At 34.7% G+C, this 15,710-nt stretch overlaps 1 protein-coding gene across 1 annotated transcript; it reads left to right on the top strand.

Annotated features, from left to right (window-relative positions):
• LOC143079524 (monocarboxylate transporter 12-like) lies at positions 1 to 8,265 on the top strand. Its single transcript, XM_076254915.1, has 6 exons — positions 1 to 301; positions 1,227 to 1,370; positions 2,037 to 2,819; positions 3,620 to 3,799; positions 5,123 to 5,248; positions 7,998 to 8,265. The coding sequence occupies exons 1-6, from the start codon at positions 103 to 105 to the stop codon at positions 8,150 to 8,152; spliced, it is 1,587 nt and encodes a 528-aa protein (XP_076111030.1). The 5' UTR covers positions 1 to 102; the 3' UTR covers positions 8,153 to 8,265.
• The last annotated feature ends 7,445 nt before the right edge of the window (positions 8,266 to 15,710 follow it).

Below are 15,710 nucleotides of genomic sequence, written 5' to 3'. Positions count from 1 at the left end.
TATTAGTATGGTCTTTCATTTTGTGCACACTTAATATATTACGTGATTCAAGGTTTATGTTTATCTGACAAGGAGAACATTTTAAACCTGAACAGCAAGAAGATGAAGACATTGCCGAAGTCCCCCGACGGTGGGTGGGGATGGGTCGTGGTATCCAGTTCACTCATGTGTAATATTCTAGTGGACGGGATAGGATTAGCTTATGGTGTATTACTACCAAAATTTGCAGATTACTTCCAGGCCTCCAAGAGTAAAGTGTCTCTAGTTGGATCGGTAATGATTGGCACGTACATGTGTACGGGTAGGTATATTATACTAATCATAAGAAGACTACTTTGACGGAAATATTAGTTATGATTTCCATGATTTCTTATGGAAATCCTCCCTTAGACATTTGGGGAAATTTATCTAAAAAAAAAAGCAAATAGAACGATACCGAAACATCTATGTTTCAATCTTTGTTTGGGTGGCAAATAGCAGAGGTGTTTTAAAGTAGCTACCACTAGCTACCACTAGCTATTTATGCAAGATGTAACTCATTAATATCTGTCTGGAAAAATATTGCAGTGGTTTTGGTTTGTAGAATACTGCGTATACCTCGTCTAAGGTTCGAGTTTCTTAGCTAATTGATGGAAATCTACCAATACTAGTACTGTCATAATGAAAAATAACAAACAAACAAAAATAATAGTCGTGTACGCAAAAACAAATAAAAGCAGAATTCGATGGCAAGTAAAACATATCTGTTGTGAAGCAAATATGTTTTGTAATGTTTTGATGCTTTTGTTCTAGTTCATTTAAATATTACATCTAAAGATGAAAGAAATAAAGAGCCAAAAAAACCAAAATAGCATACAATAACTATAACACAAAAGTATAGAAAAACAAAACAAGAGTTACAACACAAAAACCCTTGACAAAGACATCATCATGGAAAATTTATGAATTAAAATTTGAAAAAATCCCCTTTTCATCGTGGAGTTTGCAGTTTTTAAAGTTATTGAAGAAGATGAAACCCATGAATGCTCTTCAACTTTGTACTTGTTTGGCTTTATAAATATTTTGAACTGAGCGTCACTGGTGAGTCTTTTAAAGACGAAACGCGCGTCTGGCGTATTTAATTATATTCCTAATACCTTTGATAACTATTAATATGACAGATCTATAGTAACAAGTATCCAGATGAAGGTTATAGAGAATTAGTACTTTTCGCGTTGTCATTTTAGGCCCATTTGCAAGTGGATTAGTGAACAAGTTTGGATGCCGCATGGTTTCTATAGCAGGAAGTCTTATAGCTGCAGCTGGTGTTATCATAGGATCCTTTAGTCCAAACCTAGATATATTGATAGTAACATATGGTGTTATTGGAGGTAAATTGTACGGTTAATGATACTAATTAAGTACTATAAGTTACAAAGTGGGTAAGTGACCTAATACGATATATATTCGATATGAGATGAGAGCGAAGCCAACATTCGGAGTTTCATAATTTGGTGGTGTTATTTTGTAAAAATTGCTACTTTAAAAAATATGATACGTGAAAATTATACAGTAAATGCATCCAAATAAAAACTAGTTAAATCATTCAGTGTATATAAGTATATAGCAGACTTTCAAAGTAAAAAAGCAAAAAAAAAAAAAAACCAAACATACAACATTTTAACATATTATCATATAATCATGATAGTTCAATGTACATGTACCATTAGAACATCTTAAACAGTTACCGATTGCATGAAGTAAATAATAGATATTATATACAAATCAACATCATACGTACATGTATTAGTTGCAATGGTTCAAGACTGAATATTGGGACTGTCTCAAGTATCGTTTATAATTTGTTTAGCACTTTACACATTTCATATGGGTCAGTCATAAAACTGACTTGACTTTTTAGTCTGCTTGTTTTGGGTAAAAAAATGGTAAGGGGGAGTTGCAAATAAGTATCCATCATACATTTGTGTAATAAGATATAACTTTGCTTTTTTTCTTAGGAAAATATTTTGAAATAACACATACATTTTTTTCTTCAGGTTTAGGTTTTGGTATGATGTATCTACCTTCAATTGTAAGTGTGGGTTTGTACTTTGACAAAAAGAGACCTATAGCAACGGGCATTGCTGTTTGTGGTTCCGGGATAGGAACTTTTATATTTTCACCTTTCTTGGAATTTCTATCAGAAATTTATGATTGGAGAAACATATTGATGATAATGGCGGGTATAATTTTAAATGGCGCTGTTTGTGGAATGCTTATAAGACCACTTAAACTGAAACAAAAAGAAGTCGAATGTGACTCGGATCATATTTACGATGAAGTAGTTGAGGTAGTTGAAGAAAATGAAAGAGGAAAGTTGGGAGAGGAATCTAGACCTTTTCTTCAAGTCGCGCAACCTCAAAGCAAAAAGGAGCAGAAAACACCGAAAAACGGACGAATTACGAAATCTTTGGATGACATGACGCAATATGATAATAATTCAATTATAGCAGGTGATAAAATTGGTGAGGGGAGTGTGACATATAATAAACCATTCAGATCCTTGCCAAATATAATGCACAGCAATACGTCAATCCTTTCTACTTTTCTTCAACAAAAAACGTATTCAAGTAAATGTTATGTTCTTACGTCTTGTATAACAGAAGTGTTCACTGAAGTTTTTGACTTTTCACTTTTAGGCAACGCTTCATTTGTGTTGATATGTATAGGTAATATATTCGGCGCTGCGGCTTATTATATCCCGTTTATGTACCTAGTGGATAGAGCTCTAATGTTAGGAATACCAAGTACAGAAGCTGCAATATTACTTTCTGTGATAGGTAAGTAGTTTAGTTGTTCGGAAATAAGACTTTTGGTGTTCAATGCTCTTCAACTTCGTACTTTATTTTTGCCTTTTAATCATTTTTTGATTCGAGCGTCACTGATTTTTTTTACAGTTTATTTGTAAAGATCTTAAAAAGAAAAAAGAAAAAAAATGTATAAACTTAAAACAAAGAAAAATTGTAAAAATTGAAAATACGAAAATATATAAACAAACAAAAGGTTATAAAAACGTTTTTTTTTATGCTTCGATAAAAGAAAATTCCATATCAATTTATTTGGAAACATTTACTAGTCATGCGCCAGGAAGTAAACATCAATGGTTTTCTGTAACGAACGAATAATAATTTTAGGACCATGATTTTATAAAAGAGAGGCGAAACATATCAAACGGACAATAAAATAATAATAAACGCATAAGTCGAAAATAAACCGACGATGCCATGGCAATAAAACAAAAGACTAAAATATACAAAAAATACAGTACACTAAACACAACAAAGAAAAATTAAAGACTGATAATTCATTGATATACACGAATAGCATTTTCTATACAAAATAAAGGCGAATGAAAGTTTCTCATAAACCATATCGAAAAAGTCTTAAATATGAAATTAAATTAAAAAAAATGTATTTCTTCGATGTATAAAGATAACAACACGAGATTGATAACAACATTTGTCTTAGCATCTAGTAATATTTCTTGTATCAAATGTGTTTTATAAATTACATAAATTATACGTTCAATTTATGTTATAATAATGTATATTCCATAAATTGGTTTTTTTTAATAATTTAGGTGTCATGAACATAATTGGTCGAATACTGTCCGGAGTTTTAGCTAACATGAAGAAGGTCAACGCTTTGGTGTTAAACAACATTGCTCTTTTTATAGCGGCCGTAGCGCTATTTTTACAGCCTCTTTGTACACACTATTCTCTCCTGGTGGTATTCGGTGTAGTATTTGGGTTATGTGTAGGTATGTTGAATAATTGTATGTTACTATATTGAAACATTTTTTCAACGCATGAAAGTTATTGATTTCAACTGGAAATTCGTTACAAGTACATGTTTGATAAGGCACTCTGCTTTGGCCAAGCGCACTTTTCGTCTACATAACACTCGTCAGTAGCGCACGAATAGATAAAATGGAAGCACGAAGTTAAAGAGCATTGCAAGTTGAAATTCCGACAAGTTGTGCATAATACGACTTAGGCCACCAATGTCTTGGTGTAGGAAAAGTTTAATGGCTGAAATAATTCAAAATGTTAAAAAGAGAAGATTTGCAAAAATTCTAGTTTTAAAAACATGAGCTCAGATGAATATATATGAAGTAAAGGTTTATAAATATAAAAAAAACTGGTCATTTAAAGTGTATTCATTGTACAATTAAACGCTCGAATATAAAAGGTTGTATGACCAACCAAAGGCGAAATTGAGGAGCTTATGATGATCACTTCCTTCATCATTCCTTCTACATACATGCGCAGTTTATTAAAGCGATATATTCACAGGCACTTGTTTCTGTCAGTATGGGGTTTACTATCCATACCAGTACAAAAAAAACAAGGCCTGTTTCAAAACACACATCATTGTATTACTAATTAATAATGTTCTGTTTCAAAACTAAGGTATCTTTTGACAAGGCCTGAATCATCAAATACGTATCCTGTTTCAAAACACATATCATTGTATTACTAAATAAAAATGTTCTGTTTTAAAAACGTAAGGTATCTTTTGAAAAGGACTGAATCATCAAATATGTGTCCTGTTTCAAAAAACATATCAGTGTAATACTAAATAATAATGTTCTGTTTCAAAAACTAAGGTATCTTTTGACAAGAACTGAATCATCAAAGATCTATCCTGTTTCAAAAAAAATATATATGAACGATGTAGTATTTCACTAGAGAACATAGTTTTGCATTTTCAGAATTAAATGCAAAGATGCAATGTGAGCGATAGCGCCATCTTGTTGCTTCTAGTGTATGGCTGATTTACGATGGCTTTTGACACTGCTATAGGCTTGTTTCTTATCTAACAACATTAATGATACCACGTTTACCACATCGGGAGCTGTTTGGACAATTAATCTCTCTCCAGTGATGCTTAAGGTGAAAATAATGTTCCAAAAATCTATGTGTTGCAATCATTATATTTATAAAGTAGGTATCGTCACAGTAGTAAATTATATCATACATGAATTTGATATATCACTACTAGATATACTAGTATACCGACGCCTTATCATGGAATGAACCGTTTAACTATAATTCAATGCAGTGTTTTATGATATTTTCAGCTACATATGTATCACTTGCACCTATAATACTGTGTGATTTACTGGGGGTTGAACGATTAGCTAACTCATTCGGATTACTAGGTGTGGCTCGAGGAATAGCATCAGTTATTGGACCTCTATTAGCAGGTAGGACCAAAAAAAATCGTGGGTACCAATTTTCGTGATTTGAGGAAAAATTGCAGTTTCGTGGATATTTAATTCGTTGTTTTGGCAAAGACTGTATACATTCCTATAGAAAATTCGTAATAAGTTATACTCACGGGAATCCACGAACATTGGTATCCAACGAAAAATAATGAATTCACAGTATCTTGAAATATATTAAAGATGTTATGTTATTTTGATTTATATACATATATATATAAATAAAGATGTGGTATGCTTGTCAATGAGACAACTCTTCACAGGAGACCAAAATGACACAGAAATTTACTGCTATATGTCACCGTACGGCTTCAACAATGAGCAAAGCTCTTGTCATTTTCAAAAGTTCTTAAACAGAAAAAGAAATGAAATTGCATCTGATCAGCATCCGAAAAAACAACTGAGAAAAAAGTTCATATGCAAAACGAATTCTTTCATCTGAATCCCGAAAAGGGGCAATCTCCCACGCAGAGCTATCGGTCCTTGCTCTCTCTCTCTCTCTCAATCTCTGCTATATGTACAATCTCCCATGCTGAGTTATCTGAGAGATCAAGGACCGATAACTCTGGATGGGAGATTGAAAAAAAGGGTTAACAAATCTTATCTTCCATGTGATAAATGGAAGATTATCATATGTTTCAGAATCTAATGCATTCTGAAAAAAAAAATCAAAAGTGTACACCAAAACGTCGTAATAGACAACTTTCGAGTTCGATGCATTTCCGTCAAAAACTCTGGTTTTAGTGAACATCATTCGTGCGTTTAGAGGCATCGTCACTTCCATTCCAACGTTTAGCGAGTGGTTGGAAAATTATAATGCTATATTGCACGATTTATTCGACAAACTAAATTCTCATAATTGACAATCAGCACTGCTGTCATTAGGGAATTGTGCTTAAGTACCTACGAAACAAAAATTATTTCTAGTTTACCCTGCATAATGACGATCACTTAGACGCTTGATGAACGTTGATAGTGCAGGGATACAGACGACCCCCTCTATCTGGTAAATGACGTCACAAAGGCGCGCCTAATTGACGAGTTTTTTCCGGTGACGGATGAACTCGAAAGTGGTCTAATTGGTTAAAAACGTCTATAACAATGGAATTTCAACCAATGACAAAAAGTCATTTTCATTTTGGTTTACGAACAATAAAACTACCCATAGTCCTTTAGATTGTGTTCATACATGTAGCATAGTCAAAACAATTATCGAAAACAAATGGAAGAATGTATGAACCAATTGTTAATGCTACATGTAATACCGCAGTCCCACTAGGCCACGATCACACTACGATCTGTGAAAAAAATGAAAATTTTGATGATCGTAGTAAGATCGTGTAGATCGCAGTAAGGTCGTATCACGGTCGTGGTGAGGTCTTCAAGATCGTGATGAGCGTGGCCAACTTTGAACATGTTCAAAACAATCGTGGTGCGGTCGTGGCGAAATCAGGTCGTATTCGGAGCGTAGTGAGAGCGCAGTAAGGTTGTAATAAGATCGCAAAGGTCGCTGTACCGTCGTAGCGAGAGCGTAGCGAAAGCGTGATTCTATTCCAAAAGACTGCGCTACGATCTCACAGCGACGTTATTACGACCTCACTACGACCATCACACTCTCACCGCGACCCAACTACGCTTCCACTACGACTATACCACGTTAACACCACGCTGTTCAAGACTATAATACGATTCTAGCACGCCCTTGCCGTCCTCATCACGCTCTTCTTACGTCCTGACTACGTTTATACTACGACCATCATTCTAATCGTCATTTTCACATAAAATATATAAAATCTCTCCAGGTTTTGTTTGTCTGTATGTAATTAGACTTCTTGTCCATTTTCTCTAACGGCACAACCATGCTTCTCGTTTTTATATAGATTAGACCGTTGATTTTCCCGTTTGAATGGTTTTACACTAGTATTTGTGGGGCCCTTTATAGCTTGTGTTCGGTGTGAGCCAAGGCTCCGTGTTGAAGGCCATATCATAGCCTAAAATGGTTCACTTTTATAAATTGTTCACTAAAATATCGTCATTTGAGCTTTAGGGACCAGCGATCATAGATTGTAAATTAGGTTGGATTGGTCGGTCCGACATCTCTGCTTGATCAGGATTCGTTACTATCAGAGCTCCCTCTGCCTCTCATGACATCAACCCCTACCACCACGCCGACGTATTTTAGTAGATTTTCGTGGCATGACTGTATTGTTTCCGCTAAATCTATGTATTAATCAGAAATAGAAGGAATGGATCTGTATTTATATGGAACATGTTTTTTGCTGAGAACGTAGTAAGATCGCGGTATGAACATAGTATAATCGTGGTTAGAACGTGCTACAATCGCAGTAGACGCGTGGTATGATTGTGTTGCAATCGGATAACTCGTGGTATGGTCGTAGTGAGAACGTGACGAGCGTAGAGAGATCTTGATAAGCGTAGTGAGGTCGCAGAATAAACGCGGTGAGAACGAGGTATAATCGTAGCGGGATCGTCGTAGAAGCGTAATGAGGACGTAGCAGCATCGCGAAAACAACCAATCCAATCGGACACACAATACATCACACTGGACAATACACAAAATAAAAAAGATATCAAACCCTACGCACCTACAAATTTGATAAAAATATTATTGAATTGTTATAATTTTTTAATGACGCTACATTGATATTAACAGACTTGGGAGAAAACACGCAATGATACAATAACTCATTCTTATTTGGAATTTTTTCAGGAATGATTCTGCAAGCCACAGGAAATTATGATGCATCTTTTTATCTTGGAGGAGGAATGTTTTTGATGGCATCTCTTCTGCATTTTATGATAATGTTACCTTGTACAAAACGATTGACTGACTTGCACGCGAAAAAAGAAACAGCTTCAACATAACATGTACAAATTCTGACATTTACTAAATATTATCGAAATATATCATTAATCGCATCAAACTATTAATGCATGCTGACAGAATAAGTTATGTTATAAAATACTCTTTCAAGGAATGACTGTAATATTGTTTTCTGTCTATGAAAAAATAACATCAGAAAGTGGTTGCACACTGAATAACCCGCGTGGCACTTTATAACAAAGGCAAGAGACTCCTAACTTGGGACAGGCAAAATAATGCGGCGATGTAAAACATGTTTTGTGAGATCTCAAACCTCCTCCTATGATTAGTTTATAGCGTTTTGCTTCCAATGTTTGCTGATTAATTTAATGCCCTCAGAAGTAAAATGTCCTTGGGAGAGGCGTTGATGATAATAGTTATACACATGTGCACGTATAAATGGCAGCAGTCCTTTTGACAGTCAATGTACAGATAGAGAATAAAACATATTGCTTTGCTGAATATTTAATAAAGATATGCCAATCGAGAAGAAAATAGAAGTTTTTGCTGATTATGTTTTAGCCACATATGTTGATGACACAGTGCTTTGTTCCCAACATGCGTGTGGGCTTTATTATTATTAGGAAATATTATGAACTGTTTTATGCATTTCATCCTTCAATGTTTGTGTTTTCGGAACTCATTCTTGGCATGTAATTTTTTTTTAAATGAGGCGCAAACGTAGCATTGAAGAAATAAGTTGTGGCGCAAAAAGACGCATTTTTGGCGCAAACGGATCTCTCCCGTATAAATAAGTGAAACTAGGCAGTTCTAACATTTTAAAACAAAATTAAGGTAAGAAAAACTTATTATCAAATTGAAAGTAGCTACGTAGCAGGATGAAATCAACAGCGCGAAGTCAACTGAAAATTTACTGTTTACAATTTTTTGATTTTTTTGAAAACCTAAGGCTTTTCTACATCAGGCATAGATTACCTTAGCTGTAATTGGCAAAACTTTTAGGAATTTTGGTCCTCAATGCTCTTCAACTTCGTACTTCATTTGGCCTTTTTAACTTTTTTTGGATTCGAGCGTCACTGATGAGTCTTTTGTAGACAAAACGCGCGTCTGACGTATATACTAAATTTAGTCCTGGTATCTATGATGAGTTTATATACAGTGTACATACATGAAAAGTTATGCAAAAACCATTCAATATTCAAATGATAGAAATTTGTAAGGTTTAAATTACCGGCTTTTAGGGAGATAGATATTTCAAGGTAAATAAATATAGTCAAAGTGGCATAAACTTAAATAACATCGTAAATCTAAACAGCTGTGACTCTAATCGTATAATAGTAAGCACACCTACTGATACAGAGTCAACAAGTAATATCATGACATGTGTAGGTCACAGACCTGTTGGGGCATACACAGGAAGAAACTCTGATCGCCCAATAACTCTTGCATCAGTGAATATCATTCCCAATAACAGAACTAATCCTAAAAGTAACATGTTGTTTGCCACTCTAAACTGCAGATCTGTCAAAAACAAGGCTCTTGCCATTTGTGATTTTGTGACTTCTCATGATTTAGATATTCTGGCTATCACGGAATCGTGGCTTGGATCTGACGTTGATGAAGGTGTTATTCAAGACCTAGTACCATCTGGGTACAGCATAATTCATCACAGTCGTAGTAATCGTCGAGGCGGTGGAATAGCACTTTTGTTCAAAGGGGGTATTGGAATAAAACGATTGAACGTCCATGAAAAACATTTTACTCACTTTGAGCATATGGAGTTCTCTGTACATTCTGGAGATCTCAATATTCGTCTGTGTGTAATATACAGACCCCCACCATCCAAATCTAATGGTTTTCGCAATACTGTTTTCTTTGAGGAATGGGAATCATACCTTGATCAAAATACTATTCTTGTACCTGCGCATAACGTTCTTTTCACCGGAGATTTCAATTTCCACCTAGATAATCTCAGCGATCCAGACGCATTACGTTTCCATCAGAGCCTTAAGGATCGTAACCTTACACAGCATGTCAAAGATGCCACACACGAACGTGGGCATATCTTAGACCTTATTATTACGAACAAAGACAGTCAGATATTAAACGGAGTTCCAAACGTTCGGCGTCCTAACATCAGTGATGCACAAGGTAACCTAGCCTGTGACCATTTTTCTCTTCATGCAACGCTAACATGCCAGAAACCAAAGAGTATGCGCAAGGATATTTCTTTGAGAAAGTGTAAAGAGATCGACATGACGGCATTTAAAAAGGACATTGTAGATTGTTTTTCGTGTACTGGAATAGATAGTTCCGTAGAGCAACAAGTGGAACATTATCGCGGTAATTTATCCAATATCTTTGATAAACACGCACCAGTCACGATCAAATCAGTTGTTTTAAGACCTAATACAGAATGGTATTCAGACGATCTTAATAATGCCAAAAGAGATAAGCGAAAAGCGGAGAGAAAATGGCGGGATTCGAAATTGGAAGTCCATCATCAAATTTTTAAGGATAAGTGTAGAACTTTTGGTAAACTGTTGTATATCGCCAAGGAAACCTATTACTCCACTAAAATTGAGAATTGTGGAAACGACCACAAACAGTTATTTAAACTAACAAAACATCTCATGGGTAAACAACAACAAACCCCGTTGCCAAGTTCATCCTCTGATTTAGAACTGTCAAACTCATTTGCTGATTTTTTCGTCAATAAGGTTGTAACAATAAGAGATAGACTAAGAGACCAAAACGTAGTGAATGGTGATAACATTGCATTTCTACAGGCTGATGTTGAATTCACTGGTACACCTTTGTTGTCATTCAAACACACAACCAATGATGAGATACGAACTATCATTCAAAAAGCCCCGAATAAGTCCTGCGAGCTTGATCCTATTCCGTCGAACCTCTTGAAACAGTGTTCCGATGTTGTCGTGCCACTTATTTCAGAAATCGTCAATGCATCATTTGATGAGAACATCGTGCCGTCAGACTTTAAACAGGCTCTTGTGAGACCTCTTCTGAAAAAACCTGGACTTGATTCCGAAATTTACAAAAATTACAGACCAGTGTCCAATTTACCCTTTATTTCGAAAACTCTAGAAAAGGTAGTTGATAAGAGACTAGATGTTCATTTGGACTCGAACTCATTGTGTGATCCACTTCAGTCAGCATACAGACCACGCCATTCAACTGAAACTGCATTAGCGAGAGTACATCATGATATCAATGCAGCTTTAGATAAACAGTCATCAGTAGTATTGGTGCTATTGGACCTTTCCGCTGCATTCGATGTTATAGATCACAGAATTCTTCTAGAACGTCTGTCATTTTCATATGGCATAACTGGTTGCGCTATCGAATGGATTAAATCGTATTTGACGAATAGACATCAGCGTGTGGTGATTGGAACAACTACATCGAAGAAATGTCATCTAACATTCGGTGTTCCACAAGGTTCCGTGCTTGGCCCGAAATTGTACTGTCTTTTCTCTAAGCCAATAGGTGAAATATGCCGTCGCCATGGCATGACATATCACTGCTATGCGGACGACACACAAGTTTACATGGTTATCAAGCCACTAGACAACTGGAAAAACTATTTTTCGAAACTTGAACTATGTCTTTCCGACATTAGTTCATGGATGTCAACAAATATGTTAAAACTGAATCAAGATAAAACCGAACTTATCATATTCACACCGAAACATCTGAAGGCTAGTGTACCAAATCTCTAACTCAAAGTCGGCAATACTGTTATAAGTAGTGTATCCTGCGTGAAAAACCTAGGTGCATATTTTGATCAACACCTAACGATGAAACGGCAAGTTTCTGCCATAGTAACATCCTGTCATTTTCACATCCGTAATATTGGACGCATTCGCAACTTCATAACAACGACTGCTTGCAAAACACTTGTGAACAGTCTAGTAACATCCAGACTTGATTATGGGAATATTCTGCTGAACGGTATCAACAAGACTACATTGAACAGATTACAAAAAGTACAAAATACAGCAGCTCGTCTTATCACCAGGACAAGAAAACATGAACATATTACACCGATACTTGCTGATTTACATTGGTTTAATACCCTTCCAATATAGACCACAATACAAAATACTGACTTATGTGTACTGCGCTTTGAATGACATTGGCCCTGCTTACATCCGGGAACTAGTCAATCTACACGTGCCAACCCGATCTTTGCGTTCAAGTTTCACAAAACTACTCACCGTTCCAAAAGTGAGAACGAAGACGTACGGTGAAAGACAATTTGATTGGGTAGCGGCATCTCTATGGAACAATCTCCCGAACAGTTTAAGACAATGCAAGTCCCTAGAGTGTTTTAAAATACAGTTAAAAACTCATTTTTATCGTATTGCTTTTAATTAGATTGAATTCTTTTCTCTTTTACGGGCTTTTTTACTCTTTGTATTGAGTTTTTGCTTGTTCTGCATGCTTTTATCCTATATTGTTATTTTTTTTTTATTCTTTGTTTTAACATGTATTTCGTATTGACCTTTTATTTCATGGTAGGCATTTTTTATTTCAGCATTTGAATCTGACACGATGTATTTTTTATGTTTTATGTTATTGTCATTGATATGTTTTAATTACCATGTGTATGTACAGCGCCTTAGAGTAATTTTTTATTTTTTATATAGGGCGCTTTATAAATTTTCATTATTATTATTATTATTAGATTGTATAATTTAAAAGTTACTTAACAAATGCATATACACTTGTTTTATTACGCAATATAGAAGAATAGATATAGAGATACCTTTAAATCTGTTTATTCTATTTAAAAAATTATGTAATTTGTACACATAAATACTACGTCAGAAAGGTCAAGTTTAACTTTTGACAAATTATGGCCTTGAATTTTATCTTAAACAAACAAACAAAATGGTCACAATTTGGTTCTATTGGATCAATTTTAAAAAGTTGAATGTAATATGTGTAAATCAAATCTCATCATGAGAGTGCATTATAGGATCTACAGTCAATCGTCATAACTCGGCCGATTCCGTACCTTCATAGAAGGAGAGTACCGGATTCACTCGAGGATTGACGATTGGATCTACAGTTTGTATAGTTTGGATATGTTGTCAAAATACGAGGATTTTGTTCAGTTGTCGGACATAAGATCTTAAAGAAAAACTTGGTCACCATCTACAGTCAAACATTTTCTGTTACCAAATTGTGCTCATTTATATATTGATTCAATTCGTAGACACAACAATTTTCTGGATAGGATAGGGGTTTATGCCAAAAACAGATGTAAATTATAAAACTAGAGGATCTAAATAGACTGTCTCTCACTTAGGTCTATGTGCGTCTTCAACAATGGACTATCTCCATCCTTCGAGGAATGTTTCAATTTACTAGATTATCTACATCGTCAAGACTGCGTGTATTAAATGGTAGATATATTGGTGAAATAATGGGGAACCTACTTGTATGACAAGCAATCAGGCGGAAAGCCAGTTGAAATAGAACAAAAGAATCGAAGCTCTTTGTTAGAGAAGGCGATAAATGCTTACTGTAATGTTTACTATAGTAACAAATTTTTTAAAAGTTAATAGAAATTAATAAAACAAAAATTTTCTTCTCAATTACGAAGTGATTCATTTTAAAAACACCATTTGCATAAGTTTTCAATTTATCTATTTCATGGTAATGCAGAACAATTAGATAGCAAGTCGACGACATGGGTATCTTTCAAGTTGGATGTAGAAAATGCATAACCTACGATTAAAAAATACCACGAACGGAGAACATATTGATCTATTAGTTAAGTAATTTTCGTGTCTGCCCTTTCATTCTGTGACAATTGTATCGAAAAGAGAAAATCGAGTGCACCTTTTTATGTAAGGGTGTGTTTGAGGTGTATATTTTGTCTTTAAAACGCACAAAGCAAGGATATTTCAATTGATATATCATCTCGCTTCAGAATCTATCATTTTTATATATCAAAGCTACAGATTGACTTTTTAACATAAAAAAATCACAGTACGAAGGATGAAATATATGGGTAAAGTGAAATACCTATCTTATGAATCACAAAAACAGAGTAGGTGTGTTCGAATAGCTTCTTTTTTTATTTACTAAAAGTACTTGACGACAGTCTTTTAAGTTGGATGATGAAAATGTATATCTTCGAAAAAAAAATTTTTTTTTTGAGTGATAACTAGGGTTTATAATCTTCAACCGCTGAAAATGTTTAGTCTGCCCTTCCACGAAATATTTACTTAGAATTTTTTTAAATGTTTAAAATTTTTCGAAAATTCCACCTGACAACCGATCAGACAATAGTTTTAAGTTGAGTCAATGCAAACAAGATCATAAACTGATGCTCATTATTTGTCTTTTTAAATACAACAGACATATAAGGATTGTAACGGTGCTATGTGGATAAATTTATCGTTTTCAATAGCAAAATTGGCAGCGCGTCATCCCTACAATGGCTTCCATTTCTACGATTGTGAAAATGAACTGGCGTAATGGGGAGATGATTTTGACGAAGTAGAATCCTGACTGCAATGGTTCAAGTGTTGTAGATTTACTACGTTCAGGTATTTCACATCCAATTTTGGTATGGTAGATCATGGTAATATTGTTTACAAAGCACACGAATGTCGGCATTCACCTCAAAAGCTAACAAAACCTTAAAACAGACTTATTAATAGTTACGATACTGTTGTCAGGTCATTAAAGATTGCATACTATTTTTGCTTTAATATTGATTTACTTCTAGTGTCTTTTCATCGGAAATAAACACATTTATTTCAAAACCAGTTGTTGGCATGATACGGGTTATGTTCTTATCGTATATTTTATGATGGTATAATACTAAACCCCTAATAGAGGTTTCTCAACATCTTACGAACGGACGAAACTCCACGAACGTATCGTTATGGAGCAGTAATTTTGTTATAATAAAATCCATAATGAATGTCTACCGATACTGCGGTGTGTTAAAAGACAGTTAACAACTTAATATCCTTTTTTGCAACCTTGCATTTTATTGTTGTCATTAAACATCCGTGTTTTCTGTTTTTGACTGTTTCGTTTTCTTACGTTGAGTTCCGTTTGTTGACATGTCGTATATATGCGTTCGATTTATCTCCCTTATCCATTCAAAAAGATTTTTTTTTATAATGTCCTTGATTAAAAAATTCAACACATCTAGTTTGCAATTGGTTGATTGATTGTTTGGTGTTTAACGTTCAGTGGCAAATATTCCATTCATTTCATTGCGAAATTAGCGTTTTGTAAAGGATTGATAAGTGATCGAGATAACACAACTTTAATATATTTCATATATCCACACGTCCCTTCTATGGGTCCAATCTGTTTGAGTTACTATGAGTTTCATTATTTCGTTTCGGAGAGTATCTTGAATAGATATGTCGCAACATAGCTTTTTTATTTCTAATATTTACAGGGGCGTAGCTAGGAAGAAACGATGTGCAAGCAAAAAAAATTTGGGACCCTTTTATGCAGAAATTTTATTTTTTTTCGGTTTTCGGTCATTGGAGGGTTAAAAGAGGAGCTACATGTTGTGATGTACATAGGACTTAATAA

This window comes from Mytilus galloprovincialis, chromosome 6, assembly GCF_965363235.1.
Source record: "Mytilus galloprovincialis chromosome 6, xbMytGall1.hap1.1, whole genome shotgun sequence".
In the NCBI taxonomy this organism is placed as follows: domain Eukaryota; kingdom Metazoa; phylum Mollusca; class Bivalvia; order Mytilida; family Mytilidae; genus Mytilus; species Mytilus galloprovincialis.
Note: the sequence above shows the minus strand (reverse complement) of the source record. Positions and strands in the feature narration are given on the sequence as shown.

What these genes read in the sequence shown, in the direction of transcription:
- LOC143079524 (XM_076254915.1), top strand. Translation starts at nt 103, where the DNA reads ATGAAGACATTGCCGAAGTCCCCCGACGGTGGGTGGGGATGGGTCGTG. An exon ending in AACATATGGTGTTATTGGAG is followed by an intron (nt 1,371 to 2,036) that starts GTAAATTGTACG and finishes TTTTTTCTTCAG; the next exon opens with GTTTAGGTTTTGGTATGATG. An exon ending in AATATTACTTTCTGTGATAG is followed by an intron (nt 2,820 to 3,619) that starts GTAAGTAGTTTA and finishes TTAATAATTTAG; the next exon opens with GTGTCATGAACATAATTGGT.